Source organism: Lepisma saccharinum, chromosome 2 (assembly GCF_977018435.1).
Source record: "Lepisma saccharinum chromosome 2, izLepSacc3.1, whole genome shotgun sequence".
Lineage (NCBI taxonomy): Eukaryota > Metazoa > Arthropoda > Insecta > Zygentoma > Lepismatidae > Lepisma > Lepisma saccharinum.
In genome coordinates, this window is record NC_139230.1 from 61,809,217 (window position 1) to 61,836,809 (window position 27,593).

General features: G+C 39.3%; 1 protein-coding gene across 6 annotated transcripts in view; it reads left to right on the top strand.

Annotated features, from left to right (window-relative positions):
- The window catches only part of Ptp99A (Protein tyrosine phosphatase 99A), a 1,182,303-nt gene that overhangs the window by 434,285 nt on the left and 720,425 nt on the right, over positions 1–27,593 (top strand). For all 6 annotated transcript variants that reach the window (XM_083117414.1, XM_083117415.1, XM_083117417.1 and 3 more), the window contains exon 3: positions 8,784–8,907. In XM_083117414.1, coding sequence (XP_082973540.1) covers positions 8,784–8,907 — 124 coding nt within the window. The remainder of the gene's footprint in view (positions 1–8,783; positions 8,908–27,593) is intronic.

The window sequence follows — 27,593 nt, forward strand, 5'->3', positions numbered from 1 at the left end:
CACATATTCCTGGCCACCATGGCGAGTATTTATTTATTTATTTATTTATTTATTTATTTATTTATTAAACAAATGATGCCACAGAACATTGTTCCATCGAGACCCACTACTAATTGTTCATTATTCATTATCGTTGTTGTAATAATCCAAGAAGTATGAAAGCTGCATCAAATAGCCGGACTAGAAATAAGAAAGAAAAAATATATTACATATTATCTCCACTGGAAGATACTCATTTCGACACAGACGATATATTCTGAAAATATTGTCTTGCTGAGAAATTTAAGACAATTTTATGAATAATAAGTGTCAGCGGAATGCCACTTTTACCCTCAAGTGCCTAGTCATTTCTTCCTTTCTGCGAGATTCCCTGAGAAGCAATCAATACCTTCACATTGGAAGTCACTTTGTGTAGAATGCGGAAAGTCTACGTTGCCTTTGATGATCGATAGCTGCAATTTTCATGAAACAAAAATTGTGTTTTCTTTTAGCATATTTTCGACATGCTGCTCTGTCGTGTTTTTAAGCATAGTTCCTCCCAGAAAGAAGCTAATTGCATTGTTAGAAGAAGACCTTGTGGGCTGGATTCGTCTCTCGAACAACGTTTCATTAATGCTAAATTATTGATTTGCAAGGCAAAAGAGCTCCTTAAATCGACGTTCTCGTGCAGAACGCTTCATTCGTTTTCACAGGTCATTTCTTCAAACATAAAAATAATCGTGAGAGCGCTGTACTGTGCGAGAAGCCAGCATGCCACTCTGATATGCTGGACTTCCGCAAGTCCTGTAACTCATTCACAAAAGATGAATCTCGACGATTCATTTGTTTTTCTGTCGGCATTCATACCAGAGTAGAAAACTACGCGCTTCTTGTTTCTTGAAAATTCGTTGAACGTCACGAATTAGCGTACCCTACTTCTCCTTACCTTCTCGGTTGTAGGCCTTGTAGTAATTTTACGATCTGGTTTCGATTTGGCAAGGAGGAGGGGATGATTTCCCTGCAAAAATCACATATGCGCCAACGTTTCAAGTGTGTGTGTGTTTTTCGTCTCATTCCTACCAATTTGGCTAATCACGGCGAAAAGGAAGAGTGAGTGATTGATTTGTTTTCTTTGATTTCGCTCTTCTGTCATTTTTGGCTAATCGCGAAAGATGAGGATGAGTAGTGATTGATGAAGGGACACTCACAAAGAACACCCATGCCCAGACCGAGTGGATGAGTGACACTATGATTACATAGATGAAGGGACACTCAGAAAGAACAAAAGAACAATCTTATCCAGACCGGGACTCGAACCACGGAACTTTGGTGACCAGATAGAAAGTCTACCACTTAACACCCTTTTTTTTTTTTAAAAAAAAGAAAACTTCCAAAATGTCTGTACCAATTCAGTACGCATTAAGGAAAAGAATTAAGTGCGAGTATGTGCTGTCTACCTTCAACAAGTCTACCAGACAGAGGACGCCGAGTAATTGTATTTTCCCATTGTTGACTCAAGATCTTAATCAACTAATTGGATTTCATTATGGCAAGATTAAACATGGAAGTGCTGTTGTTTGTTGCTTTTGTTTTTATTGATATTTGTTTTTTATTTATGCCTATTTAAGCTAATCGCGACGAGTGATGAATGAAATTGATGAGAGGCTACTCAAAAAGAAACATCCATGTCCACTTTAGGACTCGAACCTGAGACCACCGGGTGTCGAGATCGTGAGTCCAGCACTCAATGCGCTCTGTCATTGAGGTAACATGGGTACGTTTAACTTGATTTGATTTTTGTTATTTATCGTATCATTTCTACCACTTTAGGATAATCGCGAAGATGAGGAAGAATGATGATGTGAGGAAATTGATGAAGGAACACTCGCAAAGGACACCCGTGACCAGGCTGGGATTCGAACCCGAGACCCCTGGCGTGTAGAACACTATGCCAACCACTCCACCACGCAGGTCGTCAACTTGTGTATGGTAGTCTCATATTCATTCAAAGGATCCACTTGCTCAAAGAATTTGCTAATATTACAACCCTAATTATATTAATATACTGCCGGAACATTCGTCTATTGTCTAAACTGTAGAACTGTCATACCTGATTTTTTTGTCGTTGTTTCTGCGTTATATTAGTGTAAGGTTTTGACTGTATAATTAAATAAAAGCCGTAAATCTTTCCTAAATTTTCTCTAAACATTACAAAACATTTAGTTTTGATATTCCCATTTCCATCGTCACCATTTCATCTACTGCGTTTTGTTTTGCGCCATTCTTACCAGGTTACACTAGGTCTTAGGCTTCTTAGATAAGAATTTTAATTAAAAGTTCCATGAAACAAAACAATAATCGCCATGTTACCATGGAAACAGTCGTTCAAGAATTCTTTCCTAACATAAGGCTGTTCGAAACTCAGTTTAGCTCTTAATTGGATATTAGGTAATGTATTTCTTAATAAAGTCTCAGTGTCCAAACATTTTTTAATTATATGAAATTTGAAACAGCTTTTTCCACCATGTAGCAACATTTTCAATATTAGCTACTAGGGGAAATTTGATTTGCTTAAGTTAATTCCAATATATTTATTAATTTTGGAGACTAACGAGGCTTTGGAGTCTGGACCTGCTGCTAGGATAATCCTCCTGTGTGTTTGTTATTATCCTTTCATCCATCTCATCTTCATCGTCGCCATTAGCCAAAAGTGGCGGAAATGCGATGTAAAATAACCTAAATCAATCAGTCAGTATATTTATTACATTTTCATTGAGACCCCTGTTGATATTCGTGGAGGCAGGAAAAAGTCATGTACGAAGATGGTCGACCACCAACTGTTATATTACTATTTACCTGGATATACGTATTACAAACCACATGAAAGTGAGGCTTCCCTGATCAGAACTGCTTGTCACCCACTATAGCATCAAGAACCACCGTGTGGGACATCCAGTACATCTTTGGGAGAGGGTCCGCCCGTACAGTACGCGGCGTCGCTTCGAACTCTCTTGTGGTGAGAATTATAGAATTTGCGTATTGTTTACCTCTACAAAGAATGCCGAAACTACTCGAAGACACCCAAACTGATAGGCAGGAGCAGTCGGAAGGGCAGCGAACGGAAGAAATATTTTCTAGGATCTTCGAGACTTCTGGCGTGGAAATTCCGCAAGACTCTCGCACTTTCGGCACGATACACCGTAGTTGGCGTTGCATCATTTGATTTCATAAGAGGCCGGCTTGCTCTCATAGTTCTGAATCGGGATCCTTTCCCTATAGCTTTAAGTTTAGCACTTACTAGCTCTTATTTTTGTTTCTAAACAATGCCAAATATAAACTGATAAAGAATTGCCTATGTGGTTGTCGTTTAGGTGGCATATTTAACTGAGGCTGCTTGCAACAAGTTGAACCTCGACATTGACAGAGAACGTTTATGCTGTATAATACCGCCCTTGAATTTCCGATTTCCGGTGTATTTTAAGCACATCGTCATTTTGGTGTCTGCTAACATCGATTGTATTGTAGCATTGGCACTTTTGATTCGTTGATCCGTCGCTGCGGAACCATTGAGTGGACTCCAAGGTTGCCAGACGTCATCCCACTAATTTCTTGCCCCCGGTGAGCACTCGGTATCGTGCCAGGGTGAAATGTTACGCAACATGAATCACGGGTGCCAACCCGTGTGCACGACAAGCGTACAGAAAATGTTATGTGAATAGAGACTTTTCACCATCCCATAGTAATCGGTTATTTAAACCTCCACTGTTGGATCAACACGCTCACCCTTACCCCACCCCCACCAACTCTAGAGATTTGCTACCGGAAGCTAGTTTGCACGCACTATTGTCTCGGTGCATCGTTACAGCAGCGAGAGAGAGAGAGCGAACAAGAGGAAGTCTGAGAAAGGGAAGGTGTATTTTCCGGGGAAAATCGAGGCCCGCAAGACTCCAGCTCAACCGTGCACGCACACCGCCGGCTTGATCAAACGTTCCTATCTCTGTGTGCTGTGTATCCCTCGTCGCAAATTTGTCACCGAGAGAGATAACACCAAATAGCGTTCCTCGGTTATTTATCCTCAGCTTCCGTGCTCCATTCTAACGAGTCGTAAGCGACCACCTTAAGTGCCACTCACTGGCTCGTGATGTCATGCAATTTGCGGGGGGGAAGCGGGGCCCGGGGGTGGGGATTTTAATGGGAGTTATATTCACCTGGCTGTTTTTGAATTTTCCGTAACTGACAATGTGTTAATGTTATGGATGCGTGGTCAAACAACGCATGCGTGTCTAGCCCCGTTTAATTACAACATAACCCCCAGAGAGGTGTAACTTGACTTCTTTCTCCAATTAATCTAAATTGCTTTGTGGAGGGACCGCACACACGTTAACAACTCCAAAGTGGGAATGCAAATAGGTTCCTGAGGAGCATTGACAACTTTATCTTGAATACCATAGAGCTCCGTGCAGCATAACCTGCTGGCATCATAAATTTGGCATATCGTTGCTGGAAGATCATGGTAAAATATTTTGGTTGTGAATTTTTATTGCATGGCACTTGAATTTTGGATTTCTGATAAATTTTGAAAGTGTTCACTGTACGGTCACCTGCAATAAAAATGGTACAACTAGATTCGGAAATAGTCGCGGCTAGAGCCACAATTTCCAAAACAATAATTTTACAAAATTTAGATTTCAATTGGCATTTCACATTCGGCCATCATTTGTAGTGTCCCGGACTTAGCAATAACTTAAAATAAATTTAGGAAGAAATTGAAGTTCTGGAGTTAGAGCTGCATACAGAAAAATATATAAAAGCAACCAGTGTTATATATACAGAAATACATTTTCTGTGCGTTATTATTAAAACATTAATGCCAATAATTAATAAACGAAACTATTATAAGCAATTTCTAAATAGTAAGTCTACCTATACTATTTTCAGATTTTGGAGTAAGGGTATTATGTGAATGGAACAGATATCCGCCGCACTGACGCTAGTATAAATGAGCAACAAAACGAGTATGGCTATAATTTATTGCCATGTATATTTCACGTTAATCTCTCTCTCTACATTTCAAAAACGTTCTACACCACTAACCAACTAGTCTCTTTAATATTCAATACTGACTGACGTGCCCGTGAGGTTGATACAGGTTGAAACCCCTCTTGTTTAGTTTAGCTTTTAAAAAAAAGAACCAGGTACATGAAATATACCAATAACTCCTGCAAAAAGTAAAAGCCATTAGCTATATTTCTCCTTCTGAAATTCATGTGCACGACACTGATGTACTTCAAATATACCGCATACATGGCATGGTGTTTCCACAATAAAGCACATCCTAGAGCCTCCGGTTTGCAGATGTTTGCTGTCTCACTGACGGTTGCCTTGCTGGAACATTCAGTGATGCTGCCGGAATGCACCTCGTCTGTTAGACCAAATCCAAGGAATAATTTAAGAGAAGTTTATCACTTCGTTACTTACATGCATCCATTGTACTGTGTCAAACACAGTTAATTCCACGATGTACGTGGAAGTGAGTCCGTAGACGGACTTAGAGGCAGAGTCCATCAGTCTGTATATCTACCCACCCCCCTCTTATTTACAGGGTAATTACACAGTCTCGATCCTTTTTTGTGAAAACTGCTCCTGGCTTAGCTTCCTGTGTGCGGACTTCGTTTTATTCCACCGTTCTGGGCAATTCACTGGATCTCCCTCAATGTGCAGCATGCTGCACACTACCGGTTGGTGCTAAATTTCTAGACCAACAGTCTGGTTGACTGATTGACTGACTGATTTGGTGTTTTAAGTCCACTTTATGCACAGTAAGGCTAATCGGGACTGGACCTACAGTTTAAAGTGGGATCCGAACCACTATGTGCCTGCACCGGGTATCGAAACCGGGACCCCTTCATTACAAGGCGACGACGCTACCACTGCGCCATCGGGGAGGCCACCAACAGTCTGGTGTTAGCTATGGTGGGAGAGGCACGTTTATGAAATTTCCGTGTGAAGTCTGCCTGCACCTCCTGGTACGGTCATCACTGCAAACGTGCACACATTACAGCTATTCTCTTTCCCTGGTTGGGCGAGCATATTCCTTAACACGTAGAAAAGAAACACGAATGTTGTTTTCACAAAAATGGATCGAGACTTTATAAATCACCCTGTATATTTCTTTTTGACGAATTCGTAAAATTGTTTGAATGCATATTTCATACATGTGCATGCACAATTAGGTTTTCAAGAAACTGTTTTCATTTGCATAACTAATGTTTATAAATAAGATGTGTGATTGAAAGCCAACTGGAAAAATGCACAGTGTAATCGTATTTCTCCTCACATATCCAATATTGAAAATGTACAGAATCCAGAATTGGGCGTGACGTAATGAAACTTCAAACGAGCCCATGCAACAGTGGATAAAATAATGCGTATTTACTTTCGCATTAATCCTAATCGAGAAATACTAAATAAAATATTTACTACGAACTAGCGTTCTTAATTCAGAAATTATATACAATCAACATACTGTGAAAGATATATGCGATTCAATAAATCAATCGTTTTGTGTTTCTAAGGATAGCCTTGGTTTATAGCGCATCCCCCTTTTAGGTTATTACGAAACGTGATATTTCTATCTGATGCGTGTTGTAGATCTTCCTATTTCGAAGGGCGATTCTAGCGTGGAGTAAATTGTAATGAAGCTACTTTTTGTTGTATCAGGTGGGAAGATTTCCGCGGAGAAAATTGAATCAATCTGGAGAGCGTAGCTTGGGGATTTGGCATTAGTTGAATGGGCTCGGTATTTCGTGGATTACTGACCTCTGTGGTCCATCTTCTTGTGTTCAACACCCTCTCGCCATCTGCCTGTTTTCTTCACGAAACAGAAATCTTGACAGCCGAGTCTACGGTTCAGGATCTCATTACTGAAGCCGGGCTCTTTCCAGCCTACTGGAAATCCCGGTGCCTGGTGCTTCCAGCAAACTAATCTCTAGTAAGCTTGGCAAGATTGAGCAGACAGCTTGGTGAAATGGGACTTCCAGCACAGCCATACCTGATCACTGAATCTCGATGATGCTGCAGAATTGTGAGAAGAGACAATTTGTATTTCCTACAGAAACGAGATTTATTTATTTTAGCTTATTTTTTTGCTGGTATTGAAGTGGTAGTCTCAACAAAATTTCAACTTGGTTGAACTGGAAAAGAGTCATTCAGAAAAATGACCCCTTATGCTCATATAGGCTAATCAGGACTGGAATTACAGTTTAAAGTGGGATCCTAATCATTACCACTACGCCACCAGGATGCATTTGTCTTGATTGCACTGGCACACGGAGCACATTCATGTCCTTGTTTGTGATCCAGTGGAATTTTAGCACTATCATACCTGTACAGAAGAGCAAGCATGCACTCTTCGTAATGAATACATAGATACCGGCTGTTTGTATGAAAACTATTCGACACGTCCATTTGTTTACTTTACATTTGTTAGCGTGTCTGGTGTGTTATAAGTGAATTGCTTGCAATAGATCACCTTTCTGGTCTTTGCCGGTGAATGATACTTCGAAATTTTGATGGATGGGTGTAGCACGGCTGCATGTGACCGTTTCACATACCCGAACAACACGTGTGACAGACTATCTGTCAGGCATGTGCGCACGAAAGGTCCGCAAGAGGGCCACTTCTGTAGCAAAAATCTGGGTTCACTCTGGAATATGTCGTGGTGCCTCTTCCAGTAAAACTGCTCGATCCCGCTATTTTTTTTAAAAAGGAACATGATTTCACAAGAGAGAGTAAATGTCGTCACTATACATGAGTACCAATTCGAATTTTTTGAAGTTACAGTGCTCACTAACCTTAATTTTCACTACAAAATACAAGTAATCTTGTAAAATTTACTTGAAATGTAATCACTCTGGACAATGCAAATAATTTCCTTGTCTGTGTGTTTAATAGTTATACTGTATATATTAAATAAGCGGGTGCTTATTTTTCTTCTAGTTGTTTGTTTGTTTGGTTGATTTGTGTTATTTTACTTTGCTTTTATGCCTCTTGTGGTTAATTGCGAAAATGGGGATGAATGGTTATAAGATGAAATTGATGAAAGGTCGATCACAGACACAGATGGACACCACACAACAAAAGTTCCACAGAGAATTATACTGGCTCTGAGTTCAGGCACCAGAGCCTCGTTGGCATGCAACTTTGCAGTTACAGTGTGTACTATGTGTAAGTGAGGTTGACCTTTTGGTGCCTTTGGGAAGGTTACCCCTTAAATCTGTTATCTTCTAGTTATTACTTGCGTCTTAGAGCGCTGTATTAACCACTCTGCCACGGAGGTCAGCTACTTTCCCTAAACGAACATTTTTTGTTACTAGTGTGTTTTCAGTGCAGTGTGTATATAATGCTGCATAAACAAAACAAAAGCATGAAATACAAGTGTTTTTTTTTTCCTGTTCACTGAAGAACTCCAATAGAGCGTAGTAGTTAACATTGTCGCCTTTTAACCAAGGGATCCAAGGCTCGGTTTCCATGGAAAGAAATCTGTGATCCAATTTTAAACTTCGGGTTCGTCCCGATCAGCTTGTATGTGCATAAACTAAACGTAATTCTGGTAAATTATTGCGTCATGTTTCATCTTAATTTTACTCATTTTTCGAAGCGTAATAAACTATATCGTTATACTGTTGCCATGTTAAACATATTTATCGTGCATAATTGTAATATAATTTATTTCATTGTTAATAGTTTCCAACGATGAAAAGCCTTTCAGATTAACATGCAGTAAATTTAATTTTCTTCCACAGATGTTCCAGATCCTCCTGGCCGACCTCTCATCATGGGTTTCACATCTCGCTCAGTTAATCTTTCGTGGGCGCCTTCCCAGGATACGCACAACAGCCCCATTCTGCATTATTTAATACACATCAGGTAAGTCTCTCTGAGATTATAATTTAATATTAGTGACCGAATCTTCATACATAACCAACAAACTGCTTAATATAAAGCTTCACGAACTGCCACTTGCTCTTCCCAGAAATGGGTTGTCAGAAACAGCTACATGATGTCTAAAGTTTCCTAGTTTAACATAGGTTCCAAGTAGGACTTGTAAGATAACCTTGTGCGGGTTCCATCTCTTAACGTACAATTTTTTGTGAATTAGTATGTCATTACTATGGTGTTAACATTTTTTTACTTCTTCGTCGATGTGTATTGAAAATTCAAAGTAATACTTTGTCAGTTACAGCTGTATTCCAATCCTGTGTTTTGTAGTAAGAATACAAGTTACAATTACGTTTTTAAAAGCAAAGCGGTTACAGTTACAAAGCTACACATATCTCATAATGGTATTGTTTGTAGTAACAAATACACATAATTATTTTTTATCTGTTTGGTTCTAACTGAAAACTCCCAGCGCAAGTTCGAGTCATCTTGCAAGATTATTTTTTTTACATATTGTCTCTAAATATACCATATTGCATTCTGCGCAGAAAATAGTACTATTGAAAGATTTCCTTGTAAATGTTTTGAAGTTCCAAAAACACAGTAAACTATGTAACTCGAATGATAGCAGCTTCAACGATTTGAAAGAATCTACTTCCAATTCGAATGCTGTTGAAATACAGATCGTGCAACGAATATAAAGTACACGCACACAAAATATTACTCCACTTGAGATTTCCGATTTACCACAATAGTCGACACAACAGTTTCAACAGACTTCTTTTCATTGGTTTATGCATTTACTACTCACACAACACTTGATCTTACATTCTTAATCAACGTCCATTCTTTCCCCGTATTGTCACTGATATCTCTGCCACATAAATACGCCAGCAGAAAGATATCATCTTGTGTACTGTGACATTTCTCGGAGGCAAATTACGTCCACTCCCTATGTGTAACATGAAACGCCTCGTAGCGCCGAGCAATTATTTAATGCTACTTGATTAAGCGTTCTTAACTTAGACTTTCATCAGGCAACATTCTTACTTCTCACACCGGTTGGCCTTGAAGACTATACAACCTGAGATAGAATCTACAAAGCACGTTGTTTCTGTACGATTGTTGCATCTGAAGAGATCAAGAATTCTCTGATACACAGCAAGTTATAACGTCTCGAAATGTATTCCTATGATACAAAAAAAATCTTATTTTATTCATCCACTTTAATCCGATATACTTCTGGAAATACATAATAATCATGTAGAAATAGCAAACATTTTAGTTATGGCTCGGTTGGAATTAATTAAACTAAACCACTACAATATTATTATTTTTTAAAAAAGGTGCACAACTTGAGTAAAGATATTAGGGAAAGAAAACAACAAATATGCCAAAAATAAATTGTAATTCCGTTGCTTTAACAGCCATTGATTACCCATTGTTCTCTAACAGAAGAAAAGATTCGACTTAATATGTATAGCAGATGCATACCTTGAATTCAAAATTTTTAATTAATATGTTCCTTTACGGAGTGGTGTAAGTTGGAAAAAGCATTGAAAAGTAAGCACAAATAATCGTCAGTAAGGTAAAGTATGCTTCAGTTTTACAAATGGTGAATATTTATTATATTTTTGGATCCCTCATTAATTGTAGTTCCTGCTCCGATTAGCCTATTTGTGCATAAAGTTGACTATAACTGAAAGTTATAATATTTTTATTTAATTTTAGTTTATTTCGTGTACTTTTCATCAAGGCATCAATATAATTTGGGAGATGCCATTTCTTTCAGTACCCATTGTAATTAGAACACGCTTTACATTGCTTTTGTCACCAATAAAGTATATATGAACAGGATTACTTTTCTTGATGAATTTAATAAATATAGTTGATTAGACCCAATTATAATGGACAGTTTATTGAGTAGCATTATATATTTAAGATCACGAACTAGAATCTCTTACTGGCCTGGTTGTGATCAGATCTCAATTAATTTGAATACATGTGTAACACGTAGATTGATCAATCTTCTTTAGCATGTTTTACATTCTTAAGAATCGTTCCTCCTCGCTTATGTAGGTCAGCTTTACGTTTTGATAAACTTGAAAGCACGAACGCCTTGTAAGCCAAAATAATAATAATAATAAGTAAATGAAAATAATCTTTGAAACACATTTTATTTTATTGGAGTGGGTAACTTCAACCTTCAAGAATCCACATTAAATTATATTTTCTTATTACAGTACAGCATAAATGTAGAAACAGATATGTAACAAACCAAAGTCAAATAACAAGGAAAGAGATGCAACAATATAAATGGTTACTTAGCAAGACGGGGTAAATTGTTCTAATAATATTTTGACTTTATAATTCATTAGAGTCTATTTTCTGTGTTGTTTGTAATTTCTTGGTTTGTGTATAACACGCTACGAACTCTGATTATCAAGTTCTAATTTATTATGCCAGAATTATTACCCTCATGAATGTCGTTTGTTATTGGACATAGGCATATATGAAGGGAATTTTCTTTTTTCCTTGTCTAGGATTTTACAACTGGTGTTGTTTTCTGTGATGCATGCATGATAGGTTTAGAGAAATACAAGGGAATAGAGTCCCAGAAGAATGTGATAAGGTTTGATTTCATTGTGTAAATGTCGCTTATGCTTAGGCATGGATTTTATATAGAACAGCAACACAAAGTTTTTTTTTTTTTTTTCTTCTTCAAAACTCGAACGTTGAAGAAGAGGATTGGATTTAGTAAGTGCAAAATCACTTACTTCTGTGATGTCCTATAAGCGATCCTAGCAGGATATAAGCAACCGGAAAAGCTTTGCAGGGACATGCGCTGCGGGAATCTGCGGCGGTAAGTGAAGAGTGGAAAGTCATGTGCCTGAGGAACTTGTCAACAATGTCACTCAGACGAGACTCGCGATATTCATAGTGTCACTATGTAAGGCATGAATGGCGACCTGTCCATTACCAAACTGCTGAAGCCTTGAAGAAACCCCTTGCATCTTTCAAAATAATATTTTGATTCGTTGTTTCTAATCTTCAAACATATTTGCTTGTCTCTTCAGTCAGTCCTCTCAGCCAGTTTCCATGCAGGAAGGTATAAGGAGACATGTCCCTGTATTTTCTTTAATCTGTTGGAACAACAAATCGAAAGGATTGAAGGTATAACGTAAGCGTGTTTACTTTGTATGGCGTACTTTGATATTGGTTGAGGAGAGAGAAAAATCAGTTATGTAGGTCTTTGTGAATATATATATAAAGCTTACGTTTAAGTTTTAACTGCGATATTTTAAAATCCAGTTTTGGTTAAGTACTCTATGCAATTAATTCAAAATATAGTTTTGCATGTATAACATGCAACATATTTTCACGAACTCCATGTGAAAGTTTCACAAGTCGAAATACTTAAGGCTGAGTTAAACGTGCGGAAATTTTTGCAAAGGATATATAAAGAGCTGTACTTTTCAAACCACTAGACTCGACTAAAATAAGTTCATGATGCAGCTGTAGGCAAGAATGGAAGTGTCACTTGCGATGAAATGGGCACCATAGTGTTGTTATTTGGAAATTTCGTTCGTTTAATCACCGACATACCCGTATCCACATGACCACAAATGAAAGTAAATTCCTTGTACTAGAAAAACTATTTTTGAAGTATGGGTGGCTGAAGGTATAAAATTTTATCTTAATACATAGTAACTAGTCTGGCCATAAATACTGTTACACACTATTTTGTGAATAAATTGAATATGGTTTCATATTTAAATGTTCTTTTAGTATGTCACACTTACACACAAATAGCACCAATCAGTTTTCAAAATGAACAATTTTCGCCCTCACACAGGCACGAAGTCTCCCTGGCCAGGCATCTATTACAGTACGCACGGTCTTGATGGGAAAGTCCGCCCCTGCTGCTACCAAGGAGCGCTTTTAACTTTCAATTATAGGGTGCCTCGTCTTGCAGACAGTCCCCTCTAGTTCTAGGCAGAGTTTGTAGTCCAAGGTACTGAGATCATGGCTATCAGATGGCCAATCAAAAGTGGAGATGAAATCGAGTACACTGGCCTCCAGTGACCGTCGCGTCATCCTTGCCTTATGAGCTGGGGCAGAATATTTCTTGAACATCCAGGATTCATTGTGAAACATTGTTTGGTTCAACAGTGTCACGAGAGGGTCCAGGACACTTTCCACATACACTTTCGCACGGCTTTTAAGCCCTTTTCTCAAAAATGAGGCGTGGTTGAACTCTCATAGCTCACCCCCACCAAACCATGACTGAGGAGGGCTGGTGGCATCTCTGATTTTTGGGAACTCTCTCAAAAAACCTCTCTAAAGTTTGAAGCATACACCCTTTCATTTTGGTGGTTATAACTTTATTCAGTGGTGAACAATTTCTTATCAGTGAAGAGAATCCTGCAATGCCCATTGGCAACGTACCGCTGCAGGAGCCATCTCGATTTCAGTTCCCTCTGCTTCTTCACTTGTGTCGTCAGGAAATTTCCAGTACTCCACCGGTAAGCTCCAATTCCCAGGTCTTCATTAAGTACCCTGAACATTGATTGTTGTGAAATGTTCAGCTCCTGTGCCATTATCACTTGCTTCCGGATGAGATTTCGGTGGATGCGAGCCATCACTGCTTTAACAGCCGCCGCTGTTCATACGGTGTGAAGTCGACCAACTCTTGGGCGATCTTTCATGCTACCAGTATCAGTGAATCTCTGGATTGTCTGATACACAAATCGTTTGCTCATCTTCTGGATTTTTAGGGGCTGGAAAATCTCAGTGAGTGACTTCCCAACCATATGCAGAGCAATTACGGCTACTCTGTTTTAATATTCGCCCTACTCCATGCTAAGCACAAGAGGATACACGCTTGCTCTTTCACAGCTGAACACACAATGGTCAGGAGTGAACTTCAGCGCAAGCATGGTTCATGAGCCTGACTGCCGGATGTACAATCCAAGCCCAAACTTTGTAACAGTATTTATGGCCAGACTAGGCATATTTTTTCTTTTTTCACTTGGGAATTTATTGTGACATTTGAAAAGCCCCAAATGCCTCATCCCTTATTTAAATCGCACAAGAGTCTTCATAGCATATAAAAGTGTCACGTAATTGGGTTAGAAACCTTGAAATGAGAAATTTGTTCAACAAGTGACGAGAGAGTGCTAGCTGCAAAGTGCGTAGTAATCAAAGCCTCTCTTCACTTTCTCCCAGGAAAAAAATTAAAAAGTAACGATTAAAGAGAGAGGTCGGAGGAGGCGGAAAATAAATGAATCTTACAAACACGAAAGATTAAATGGAGTTTTTAAAGTATTCCAGGTAAAGAAATATCATATCCGTAAAATCAAGATGTTGCTCCTATGAAATTACACGGAATAACCATTAAATTATTCATCTTTCAGCACCAGGCACCTAGGTGTAGTATATTTTCTCAGTCTGCGCTGGTTAAAGCTTAATCCTGTAACTGGCGCACCCAGCTGGGATCTTCTAGTCATTCTTGCAGGGAATTACCAGAAGCTGCTACGGGCGGCTCTAAAACTACCGCTTCATTTTTACCTTTATCTTTCTATTATCCTTAATACTGGTTTCGCAACGCCAGGGGAAAATTCTCCTTTACGGTATCCTTTTAATGTTACCAGGAGTCATTTGATAATTCCTTGCAAAATTATGATCGTATCATACTTGATGGTAAGAGAAGTTTTTCCCAAGGACTTGGACCACGACTAAAGCTTACACGAGATAATGCGAAAGAAGCCTCTTTCTTTTAACTTTCTTCTTCATATCCGTGTTGTGCACACAGTATTCATAAAGTATGGAACATTTTCCTGCTGTGTTTCCTCTCTTTTTTTATCAACCGAAATGCAGTGTACTGAGTTTTTGTTTTAGTAACTACGCGGACCTAGCAAATGTATACTATAGTGAAGTGCACATGGAGAAGTGAGACAGCATATTTTAACAGCAGAATGACAATTGTAGCAACCACCGAAATGTATTCAAAGCTGGACTGGCTCCGCAACCAACAAACAGAATACATCATTCTGTTCTGGACTTTTATGTTGAGACTTGTGAAAGATACTCCAGACATATTTCTCAAGTGACATTTAATTTTACAGCTGAGCGCGTTGAGTGCTGGACTCGCTACTGACGGTCCACGGGGTTCGAGTCCTGACGTGGGAGTGAGTGTTATTTGTGACCCTTTCTTTATCAATTTCATATAATCATCATTCAACCTCATCGTTGTGATTGAGCTAAAACTGGAGAACGGCGATGCAAAAATTAGAAACTGCCAGTACCAAAAGATAAAGGTTGACTCGGTTGGTTTATTTTACTTTGCTTTTATGAAAGTTTTGGCTAATCATGAAGGCGGGGATAAGTGATGATATGATGAGGTTGATCAATGGATACTCGCAAGATCACCCATGACTTGATCCCGGGACCCCTGCCGTCGTAGCGTGCTGTGCTAACCATCTGCCACTGTCGTTGACCAAAAGATGTGATTTTTAATACCTATAGACATGTTGTAATTTTTTTTTTTTATTATGTGTTAAAGAACTCGTGCTTGTAGCTTGTGAACTTCCAATCCAGACATTCGTTTCAGGACCTTACATAACTTTTGTTACGATCTTACATAACCCATTATGTCCACATTTATATTACGGAAAGAATTGCTTGAATAGAATTTGATTAAGGAGGAGCAAATTTGTATGACTATTGATAAATAAAATGAAATCTTCATTCGCATTGTAATCGGCATCGTCATGTAAGAAGTTAGTAAATAGAAAAAAATAGAATACAAGGAAAGCTTTAAAAATGTGAACAATGGAGAAAACTACAGTACATGATCATGGCGTAACCGTAGAACTAGATATTTTATAGCCTCTCGTAATAAGGATTTAAAAATATATATGTGCAGATTTTTAAGATTACTCTAGAGGTGAAGGTTTCGCTATTACGGTAGTAGTGTCATAACAATTTCGTGGCTATGGCTGTTAACTGTTATTAAAGTGCTCTTTGCGTAATGTGAAAATTTTTCACAGAGTTTCCACTGTCTGTTCTTGGGAACCCTCTGGGCTCTACAACACACTTTGACACGAATACTGGTCTTGTAATATCTGCAATAAATAAGAGAAATGCACAAGGCAGACCATAGTTTACTGTTAGATATTATCAAAGTAATAAAGGCGGGAAAGTTAATTGCGACAATTTTATTTGATTAATACGCATAGTATAAGAATGACAAGTTTGGAACATGTTGGTGCATAAACCTGGCAATAAGAAATCTTTTGAAAAGCTTAGATGTAAGAGGGAGGACAGGATTAAACTATACTTTATACATATCCTTACCGATAATGCAAACTGGGATTTTGTGTGTCAGCCTCCTAGCCAATCGAGTAACGTAGCGCACGACGGGTTGTGGGTTCAAATTCTGGACTAGGCAAGGACGTTTCGTTGTGCATGTTACTTCATTAATTTACCATTTGCCGACCTACGTGGCGTATTGGTTAGCACAGCGCGATACAAGGCCAGGGGTCCCGGGTTCGAATTCCGCCATGGGTGTTCTTTGTGAGTGTCTCTTCATTAATTTAATCTAACCATCACTCATGCTCATCGTAGCGATTAGCCAAGAATTGCAGAAAAGCGATGCTAAATAACAAAACTCAAATCAAAATCCAATTAATTTTCCATTCATCCTCGTTGTTTTCTATCGAGTATGATATTTTTACCTATTGTGGTAAAATTACTTCGCTAGTCAAAGTAAAAGAAAGGTGTTGATCATCCAGAAGAGTGGAACGAAAAATAAATAAATATATAGGAGGAAAACGAAGGAACCGTCTTGCTCGGGAGTAGAATCCTGTACCACAGGATTTCCAGCAGTCTTTGTTAATGTACACCACTCAAACCAAACCAGAGAGAGAGAGAGAGAGAGTTAGTACTGAAAAGATCATCACGTACGCTTTTTGCTACCTTACAAACAAAGGTTAGAAATGGCAACACGCATTATTTCCTTAAACTGGGACAAAAGTCTTCCGTTCAGTGAAGCTTGGTGTGCGATTTCTGTTTGGCTTAGCGAGTGGATTTATCTGTGCTCTGCCGTGAAAGAAAGATGTAAATCCTGCCACAAGGGGGGAAGAAACAGTTGTGTCATAAGGAAATCTGAGGTCTTGAATAATGCTGCTCCGCAGGTCCTTAAAATGCCCTCTGTACCTTTTACAGCGTGCATTTCCTTAAAAGGGTGCGTCATAAGCGAAGGATGTACCTTGCACAGCCCCGATTTCCTTCGTGGAGGCTTCGATAAATATGGAGATTAATGATGGGGAGGTCGGCTGTGTTGTTCCTTTTTGTGGCTCGTTTTCTTCCTCCCGTCCCTAAAACCCGCCGACTTGCCAAGGTGTGCTTATTTATGTTGCTTATAACGCCAACATAACACTGTGAAGCTTTCACTTGCTCCCTTCCTCCTTAAAATGGGTGAGACATTGAAAGCAATATTAGCACTCGCACAGCTTCGGCGCATCCTTTAAAGGGTAGGATGTGCGCAGAGTAAAGAGCAAGGTAGAAGGCGGAAGAACCAAGAGGATTCGCATATGCCACTCTGAGGAGCCCGTGGTTCCTTAGCAGATGCGAGATTTCCTCTTTTGAAATAAATGGACACTGTGTGATGCGTTTCTAACTTGTAGCTTTGTATCCACATTTTGCCTCACCGTACCTAACATTTCCTTCAAGAACTTCGAAATGGTGGATGACTCGGTGGAAGGAGGTTCGAAGCCCGGTGGGGAGACATTTATGGTGGTTCGGGTCCCACTCTAAACTGTAGGTCCAGTTCCGATTAACCTATTTAGCCTATAGATAGATATAGATTTAGTCTACAAAGTGGACTTAAAACAAACTTGCCAACCTTTTTGCTAGAAACTTCCAAAATGCGCTAACAATCTAGTAAATAATACCATACCTCGTACTTACGAGATAGGAAATTTTAATGGTGCTAGCTGGATCCGCAAACCAGTCGCTCTTTTAAGGAATCTAACGGCTGCAAACTTTGTTTCATTTATTTTACTAAGTTCACGACAAGGAGAACTTCCCATTTGAAAGTATAGGGGATCAGTCGAAAATTATCTGCACGTATTGGGTGACTGGCACAAATAGCCTATGAACTGACGTGCCCATTATATTAAAATTAAATCAATCAATCATTAACCGCTCTTTTGCTGTAATTATCTCTAGGTTGGCCGTACTGCTTTCTGCGCGTGCGTGTCAAAAGAATGTGCATTTGTCGTTGCTTTTGCGCATATTTGACTCTCATCACTTGTTTTTTTTTTCTGTTGTTGGTGGGTAAACATGATCTAGCCTCTCTCCGTTTGCATCAAAGAAGAATAGCTAGGAATGCTTCTTTTATTGATGTTGTTTTTGTGGTCGTAAGGTGTGCTAGGGGCCGAAATCCACCGAAGATTTGCATCACCGTATGAGGAAGCTTATGTGTAGATGACTTACCACTTCATCGATAGCTACTCGTCCGTTGGTCAGAATCATGGCACGGGGTTCGTTATTTTACCGTCAGTTGCGGATGTGAATGGACGTTCTGCTCCTCATTTGCGTTTAACACTTGTTCGACTCTTTTTGAACTTCTCCAACCAGATTAGCATATCTGTGCAGAAAGTGGACTTATAAAATCTCAAACTCTCATTGATAACTTTGAATCACATTACTATAATTTCTGTCTCCATAAGAAAGCAATTTATAAAAACTGCCGAAACGTTTCTTCCCGGAAGTAAAACACTGTGTGTATACAAAAAGAAATTAGCTCCAGAGAGCTAATTATGTATATGCCGTATCTTATGTTTTCAGTTTCCCGAATGGAGGTACAAATCAGTTTGAATCCTACTTTAAACTGTAGATCCTGTTCCGATTAGCCTATTTAAGTGAACTTAAAAAACAAACTTATGTCTTCAACCTCGAATCCCCCATATTTTTAGCTGTTGTAACTTCATTACGATGAAAGAATACATTCTGACCATGTGGTATTTTTCATACCATCATTCTTCAGAGCACATCGACTACCTCGATGCATCCATTCTCCATTTCGCAATGAAGTCACGAGCCATTGATCCCATTGGAGTGGTATGGACTGAGATTTCAAACACAAACTAGGGTAGCCGTTGCATTTGCACTCGGCATCCATTCAACAGCGTACACATTGTGGAACAACAGTGCCTCTGTTCTGACGGTTGGATAACTGCCTTTCTTTTACCATTGTTTGTGTGTGTGTTTCTCTGTACGTAGGTCACACACACACACGCAGATGTAAACACACATGCAAAACATTGCATTCAAACTGCTGCTACAGAGACTGATGGAAATGCATTGTTACATACAGTTACTAGAAACTTCAATAGTCAGGAAAAGATGTGCGAAGATCGATTTCACACATTTGCCATACAGGTGACTTGATGAAATCTTAGGAATTGCATTTTTTTATGAGGATGCACACTAAACTTTCAAATTACGTATGTAAAATAGGAAAACCCTGATATGTTGGATTTTCAAGCTGTCTACATATCCTAACATACACGGAAGCACCTGCCGCGTCTTGTCAAGCTTGAGCTGGAATCCCGTCTGCACCGGTTTGAATGCTGGTTATCGAATCCTAACCTTTGTGAGGTTTATTTTGAACTTTCCCACCAACAAATATCGCTGGTGTTTAAGTTCGGTGTAAGGGGAGACCACATCTATCCTAACCAAATAATATTGCTCTGGATCCTGTGGGGAAGATAGGAGAACTTATGTGTATGTGTGTGGTTTTATTTTGACACTAAGTACACTCTCTCTAATTATTGATTGATTGATCTGGTTTATTTCACTTAGCTTTTTTGCCACTTTTGGCTAATCGCTAAGATGAGGATGACTGATAATATGATGAAATTGATGAAGGGGCACTTACAAAAGCCATTTTCGGGCCGGGAATCGAACCTGGAGCCTCTGGCGTCGTAGTGCGCTGTGCAATATAACCCTTATGTTCGATAGTTGTGCAATAGTATGTGTTCCGTGAGTGTTACTTAATAATGTCGCTATTACAGGCACCAAGAGTAAAAATAATACATTAATACGTTCACAAGAGATAAATCTTATTTTTAAAGTGTATTCTTACTTCAAGGAATTGCCGGACCCTGTGGCTGAGTGGTTAGCACATCGCGCTGCGACGCCAAGGGTCCGGGGTTCGAATCCCGCTTGGGCTTGGTTGTGTGTGAATGTCCATTCATCAATTTCATCATTTCATCACGCATCCCCATCTTCGCAAGTTAGCCAAGAGGCACAAAACGTGAAGTAAAATAAACTAAATCAATCAGTCAATCAATTACTGCGTGCTGAAACAGTGTTTTCTCAGAGTCGAGAACTTACGGCTAAAGCGTGTGGTGTAGGTCTGCATCCTGTGTCGCGTATTATAAAACAGGGTAAAATATCTACCACAGAAATCTGTAAACCCCTATAATTCTGACATTTCGATGCATATACCTCCAAACCGGAGAAAAGAAGCAAAGATGTACGCCTTAAGAGTAGTGTTGCCCACGGGACGAGACGGGACACTCTGTTAAAAATTCGAGACGAGACGAGATTGACCATGTGTCATAAGACAAACGAATATTTTCGAGACAAGACAGCATTTCCACGAGACTCCACGAGACGAGACAGGCCAAAGTCTCGTCTCGTGGGCAACACTACTTAAGAGGCGAAGAGAGGTTGCTCTTCTCCAGTTTCGAATTTCCCGAAAAATCAAGTGAATCCCGGCCTGTGCTTTCTCGAAAAATCAAGTAAATTCCAGAAAAGAGTTTTCCCAGGTCCTTTCCCTTTCACCCTTGGGAAGAAAATTTTACTTATTTATAAAAAATAAGGGCCCCTAATCTTTTTTAATAAACTTGATTTTTCGAAAAATTCGCTTATTAATTCTGTCATTTCGACTCTTCTTTCCTCTCCCCTGTAGTTTCTAATAATTTTTGTGCAATGACAACAGCGAAGGACGGGGGATTTCCCATCTACACTCACTCGAACAGTGTGTGTCAGCCTCCCCCCCCCCTTGATAGCGAAACTCATTTTCTACAAAAATGTTGTAGACTGCACCGTTCTCGTGAAATTATGCTAATACCTCGCAAAAAGTTTGGATTAACTCAATTTCTACACAAACCTTTATAAACCCACTCACAAACACCTGCAAGATCCTATTGTCGAAATGTCAGAAGTAATAAGTGAAAAAATAATCTGTCAAAGCGTTACAATTTATCTTCCCATGTCCTTCCCATTTCACCCTGGCTTAGGGGTTAGCGAAAGAAAGAAAGAATGCGCACCTTTTTTCAAACAGGAAAAATCTCGAAATTTAAAACTGGTATGGCTCTGTTTGTTTTGGCGTGGCTTTTTCTTTGCCAAAGAGGGGGGAAGGGGAGTGTTTGCAAAATATCTTTCTCTCATTTTCTTTGGACAGGGAGAGCACTCAGTTGTTCGAATTACCCTCATACCTCCTCCCCCTTTTACTAAGCTTGACACTGGTTTGGGTTGTGTAGAAAATGAGTTTCAAAATAAAAAGCGGAGAAGGCACGGGACACTTGTCCCATTATTTTTTATTTAATAGAAAAAAAAATGAAATGAGAGGAGTTGGGTTGGCCGCGGCCCGGGAATTTTAAAATAATGGACTATTGTCGAAATGTCAGAATTAATAAGCTTCGGGGCACTCTTTTTAAGAAAATAACTGATTTAAAATTGTTCAAAGGGAATACTTCCTATTGTTTTGTGCCCACTTTTTGCCACTTTTAGAGAGAGAGAGGATGGTCCCAGGTTTGAGCCTCGTTGCCCTCCACGAGTGCATTGGGTTCAAATATCCTGAAAGTCATGCTAGAAAACAGAAACGAGAGAGATGATGATGATAACCTTAAAGTTCCTCTACAATAACATAACAATAAGTACCTTCAATCTTCTTTCAGGTGTGAGTTTCTCTTATATGCTGCAGTGATAGGATATTATAATCCTGTGTAGAAATAGTCACTATATTATTTTACTGTACTCAAACTTATAATGTGAATGCATTACATGTAAAAAAGCTGAATATTGGACACAGCGAATTCTCTGTGTTCCCCTTCCGCTAGCAGTTAGTTTGGCAACAGCGCAAGAGCACTGGCTGCTTATTTGCTGAACTCATGTTCCTTCTAAAAGCGTACGCCGTATAATGCGATGCAATAACCACTCCGCCACGGGGGCCGGATCTCTACATTGTAGACTCCTATTTGCCTGTGTTTGTTTCACTGTTTACTGCACGAAATAACACCTGTTTACTTGGTGTTAAGACAAAAAAAGTGTTAACAGTTTCCTTTCCCAAAACTTTCAGTGCGATGGTAGTAGCATAAATACTGTAAAGTTATTTAAAAGAGTTAATTATTTTGGTGAAAACTCTGTGTAAGCACGTCATAGCACACACTTATTCTTGTATTTGGGAATTCCCTTTAAACAATATCTATCATAATTTTTATTGTATCCTCACATGCAATTTTAGTTGTATATTGTAGCAGTTCGGCATTCCTTTCAATATATATTTTATTTCTCGGCGACGGACTTTTGACCATGGCTCCAGCTTCGAAAGAATGAATTTCCAGGTCTTCCTTTGTGTACACACTTTGTGTTCGTGGTATTGGCCCGGTGGATAATCAGGCTGCGAAACGAAGGTGTGAGTTTCTCCATTGTGACAGTTATTTCTGCAGGCAATTCCTCGATTGACTTCATGAAACTGACTTTACCCGGAAATTTCGAGTGCTCTGCCAGAAATTGATTTCGGAAAATCTTGCTGCTCGGGCACGGCTACGACTTCGGAAAGAAAAGTTGCGGACACGTGTTATGGGGGTAGAATGGTGAACGTAGACACCAGATTTCCGGCTGTTTTCAATCTCGACAACAAAACAGGATGGTGTGATCGGCACCATAGATCTGCGAGCAACCCATTCCATTATTTTTTCAGAAGCACTACAATCCCAAGTCCATTTGGGTGCAGCATAGCCATGGAAATGAATCTGGCGTTATACGACCTGACCCAGTTAGTATGTTCTTTTTTTTCTATTTCGGTTCCTTTGCGTCGCTTTTATATATATATATATATATATATCTTGCTTTAATCGCGACGATAGGGATGAATGATGAACCGATGAAGGAGTGATGGAACAAATACTATCTATGCATTAACCAGGGTTTGAATCCGGGACCTCTGGCTTTGTAGCGCAGTGATCACTCCGACAGTTGGCATGTTGAACATCCAAGCAGTTACCTAGATATAATCAAGTTTGTATCAGTGTTGTATATATCCGTCCATATTCAAATTTTGAAACTTAGATCGATTGATCTATATTTTTCAGCATCTAGAGCAGAACGTCACCTACTATTCATCTAGGCCTCCCAGATGACGTACTAGTAACACTACGGCCTTGTAATCGAGGAATCCCGGGTTCGATCCCTGAAGGTTCACATCCCACTTTAAACCGTAGGTCCGGCCTCGATTAACATATTTGAACATTGTATAAAATATTTCCGTTATTTATCGTTTTTTTGCCACTTTTGGCTAATCGCGAGGATGAGGATGAGTAATGATCAGACGAAATTGACGAAAGGACCTCACAAAGAATACCTGTATGTGAGCATAAAATGGACTTACAACAAACTTGCACTTTGCGAACGTATATTTGTAAACAGTGTATAAATGAGTCTAATTGCTGTACTCTGCTCTGGAAATCTCTGGAGCAAGGGAACGAAAACGACTCCTCTGTGCAAGTAGAACTCGAGAGGTCTCCACCTATGAACACGCGATTGCATGGAGGGCGCATCGTGACTGCACCTACCAGCCGTTTGCAGCAGCGCGCATTGCTTTGCTCCATCCACTCGCTTTCCCCCTTCTCATCCGTTATGCAAGACGTTGCTCCATAGACTCCTGGGACATAATATACAATGTACAGAGTTTTGAAATAACTTATTAGAGACCACAACAAATGATTTGTCCAGATGTTGCTTCGATAAAGGAACTTGGTGTTATACCAGTGTGTGAGTGAGTTCCCGTATTACAATTAGCTAGTTTGGAATTTAGAATAGTCATTTCAAATGGACGTAGAAGCTTCAGAACAGAAATTCAGCATTTAAATAACCAAAACTACCTCTCTGGTTCCTAGAAACGACGGTTCATTGTCGCAGCAAGACAAGCCTTCCATCTGCCACTAATCTGATTAAGATCAATCCAATCACAATCATCCTTGTTAATTTATTTCAGGTCTGTCATAACATTGCTCTTCCATCATCCGTTCCAACAAAGATTCTGTAAACTCATTTTTTCCCTTTTCCATTCGTGTCTCACAGTTCGCCCCTTGATTTAACTGTTCAAATAACGTTTGGACATAACTGCAAATTTTTAAACAGTACATATTAAATATGGACGAGAAATGTTGGAAAGCCTAAGTAAGCCTGTTCAAAGCTAAAATAATTGAGAAGTAACAAAAACACGCAAAAGAATAAAAGTTCGAAAACTGAAGATGCATTTTTCTCCCACCGGAAACCCCTTCATCTTGACTTCTTGACTTGATCCACGAAACTTAACAAGCTGCTTTGTTGTTTCCAAGAAAAGCAAGGATGGAAAAGGGGGGAGAGAAAGAGCAGGGAGGACAAAAATATTAAGGAATCTCGTGCAAAGTAAGCTCCTGACATAATTGACGACCACCCTGGGACGTCATCTACAGGATGCTTTTACTAATTCAGCATCATCTGATAAAAAAATCAGATTACCCGTCATGCAAGCCGCAATATTAAGACAGGGATGTACCAGTAGCTTCACAATACTGTTTAATTATTTATCTGCTCACGTGCGGTATTAGCAATCATTCCGCGTTGTTTTACCTCGCAAACTTCATCCCTCCATCATTTGGCTAGAGGACAACGCAAATGCTTCCATACAAAAAGGAAAGATAGAGCGACATAATATTCCTGGTCTTATAGTAGAAACAGACGTTTTCATTGCTTATTGTGATTCGTGTCTGTTTCAAAACTTGCTTCTCTTGCTTTCATGTATTCCACAAAATTCTTTGTAACAAGTATAGACTAGTTAGTTTGCTATCTTTAAACGTATATTACTGTACTAAATGCATTTTTCTCACATTTTTGACAAGAAGACTAAGCAACATGTCTGTTTTAATACAAAATAGGTGATGTAAACATATGAGAACTACAGATACCAAGGCCACCTTTCCATCTTACAGTTGGTTTATTTGTATAACGCCAAGGCATTTCATTGGATCTATAGTTTATAATGTATGACTCGAGTACAGCGTTTAAGTGGCTGTGTTAATTGTAACTATTCGTGCAAGGAACTAACGTACTAGTATACTACGTACTAACGTACTAGTGCTTTCGAATACGGTGAATTTTCACGTTTAGTATTTTCGTACATTTCCTGGGGATTTTATCTCATGCCATTCGAATTTACGAATCGCAATTTTAGTAGCCTAAACCCCGAGGTACTTTTACAATGCATTTCGAAAACTAATGTGATGACTATTTAGCCCCAAAATATCTGGTGCCGCAACCAGAGAGAAAAATCGATAAAAATAGGTCGCTCAAATGCAAATATATTGGGCAAATATTGGTACTGCTAATAAGATATTCAAGAGAAATAGGGTCGTTGAATATGCTGTTGCATTTTCAGCATTATAAACACACCACTTCGACGCGTCCCGTTTCAAGCGTTGTATATATTTCTCCCCTTCGTATGCATGTGTTGACGGTAGAGAAACCAGTGCTGTGTATGGACCTTTTGCGTCCCTGGTTGCTATGCGGGTATAAAATCATTTTCCCTACGTTCCCCCCTTCCGAGGACTGCATTTTGATTGCTCGCCACCGAATTTCAACGCAAAGTACAGCTGTTGATCGCAGTCCCAGGTGGGGTAATGGACGTCAAGGCTATTTACATTGAACGCGTCCATACATTGTTGCAATGAGCATGGAAATGGTGGCTTTTCGTTGAACCAAGTTTCTAATACGACCTCCCATCCTCTGTCCGCGAGGGTTTCCTGAGGTTCCTCCTCTCCTTCAAAGAGGTGCCACCAGGAGGAGGCACTCTGGGTTTCTCCAGCCTTCCACAACAGACCCATTCATCCCTTCCCTCCTTTCTATTGCGTTCTTACCGCACACCCGTAATATAATGAATGCTAAAATATTTCATAACCCTGTCGCAGGAAGGTACGAGGGAGGCGGGTTGATGTCCTCGAGAGCGGCCCTAAGGATTTTACGGGCTTTTTACACAGCAGATGTGACAATTCCAGGGAGAGGTTGGTGGGAGCCCGAGAGAAATGCAGTGTCATGTAGCAATTTCTGGGAGACCATTAGCCATCTACTTCGTCGTGATATGCGCTATCTGGCCCTCCATTGTGGGACGCCTTAGCCACACTTCCAAGACAGTCCGAGAGGATGTAATAGTGTAATGGGAAGTGGAAGGAAGGTTTTCTTCGTTTTCTATGGATAGAACTTTCCTTCAGCCGGCGTCCAATTACCAAGTGAGATTTCTTCTGGAATGTTGCTGCGAAATTTCTCATTTGGGATTTGCTAAATATAACGTTATGCTGATCATGGATAAGACGATAAGAACGCAGCATAAAAGGAGGAAAAAGGTAGGCTCCGCACGTGTATTACATTTTCCTGGCAATGTTCTCATGCGTGGTATTATTAAATGGTTTCTGAATTTTTCTTAAATTCAGGCCTCAATTTACATCTTAACAGCTTACGGAGAGGGTTTTGTTTCATTTTTTACCCGTGAAAAATACAAATTTCACATATGTCCTCCCGCGTGGCGTGTCTTCCTACACATGTGTGCGTGTGTATATGTATGCATATAAAGTGTGTTTGTGTTTTGCTTTAAATTTTTGGCCTTGGTGTCCAACATTAATCCACTTCAGCTTTAATCGCCGAAAATTTTCCATCGCCTCGGTGTATCACTTAACATTGGGGTGGAACAGTTCTTAACCTGTGGTCCGTGGGCCACCAGAGTACCACCATACCCTGGGAGGAGATCTGCGATGACTTGATGTTACTGATTTCGTTGTGACCTCCGACGAGAAAAAAATGTGAAGAATAATTTCCATCTCCCTTGTATCTTAAAAACAAGCACAGAAACTATTTAGTAAACATAACGTCAGAACCCATAATGCAGGTTTCAGCTTTTAAACCAGATATTAGGTTCTTGCAAACGAATAGTAACACCACTCTTCTTATTAAATTTTTGCTAATCCATCATTCACTGTTAAGTATTATTATTATTGTTTTACTATTACAATAAAACATATTAATATAGTAATATTTTTTTGTATAATTGTACTTAAAACTCTTAATGAGAAACTTTAAATAAATATTTCATTAACTTTAAGACTTTCAATATTGAATTCAACAAGTACGTCAATTTAATTCACTTCTTGGATGAGGTTCAACAGACGCAGAAATAATATGCAATACTAGTTTAATGAATTAACAAAGAACACTTATAGAAAGTAGTTACTGCACAAAGAAATAACAAAATAATTCATTCCTGAACATACACATCACCAAAGGGGGTTCGTGCTTAAGAAAAACACTCTAATAGAAAATTATATTCCAACATTATTTCAGAT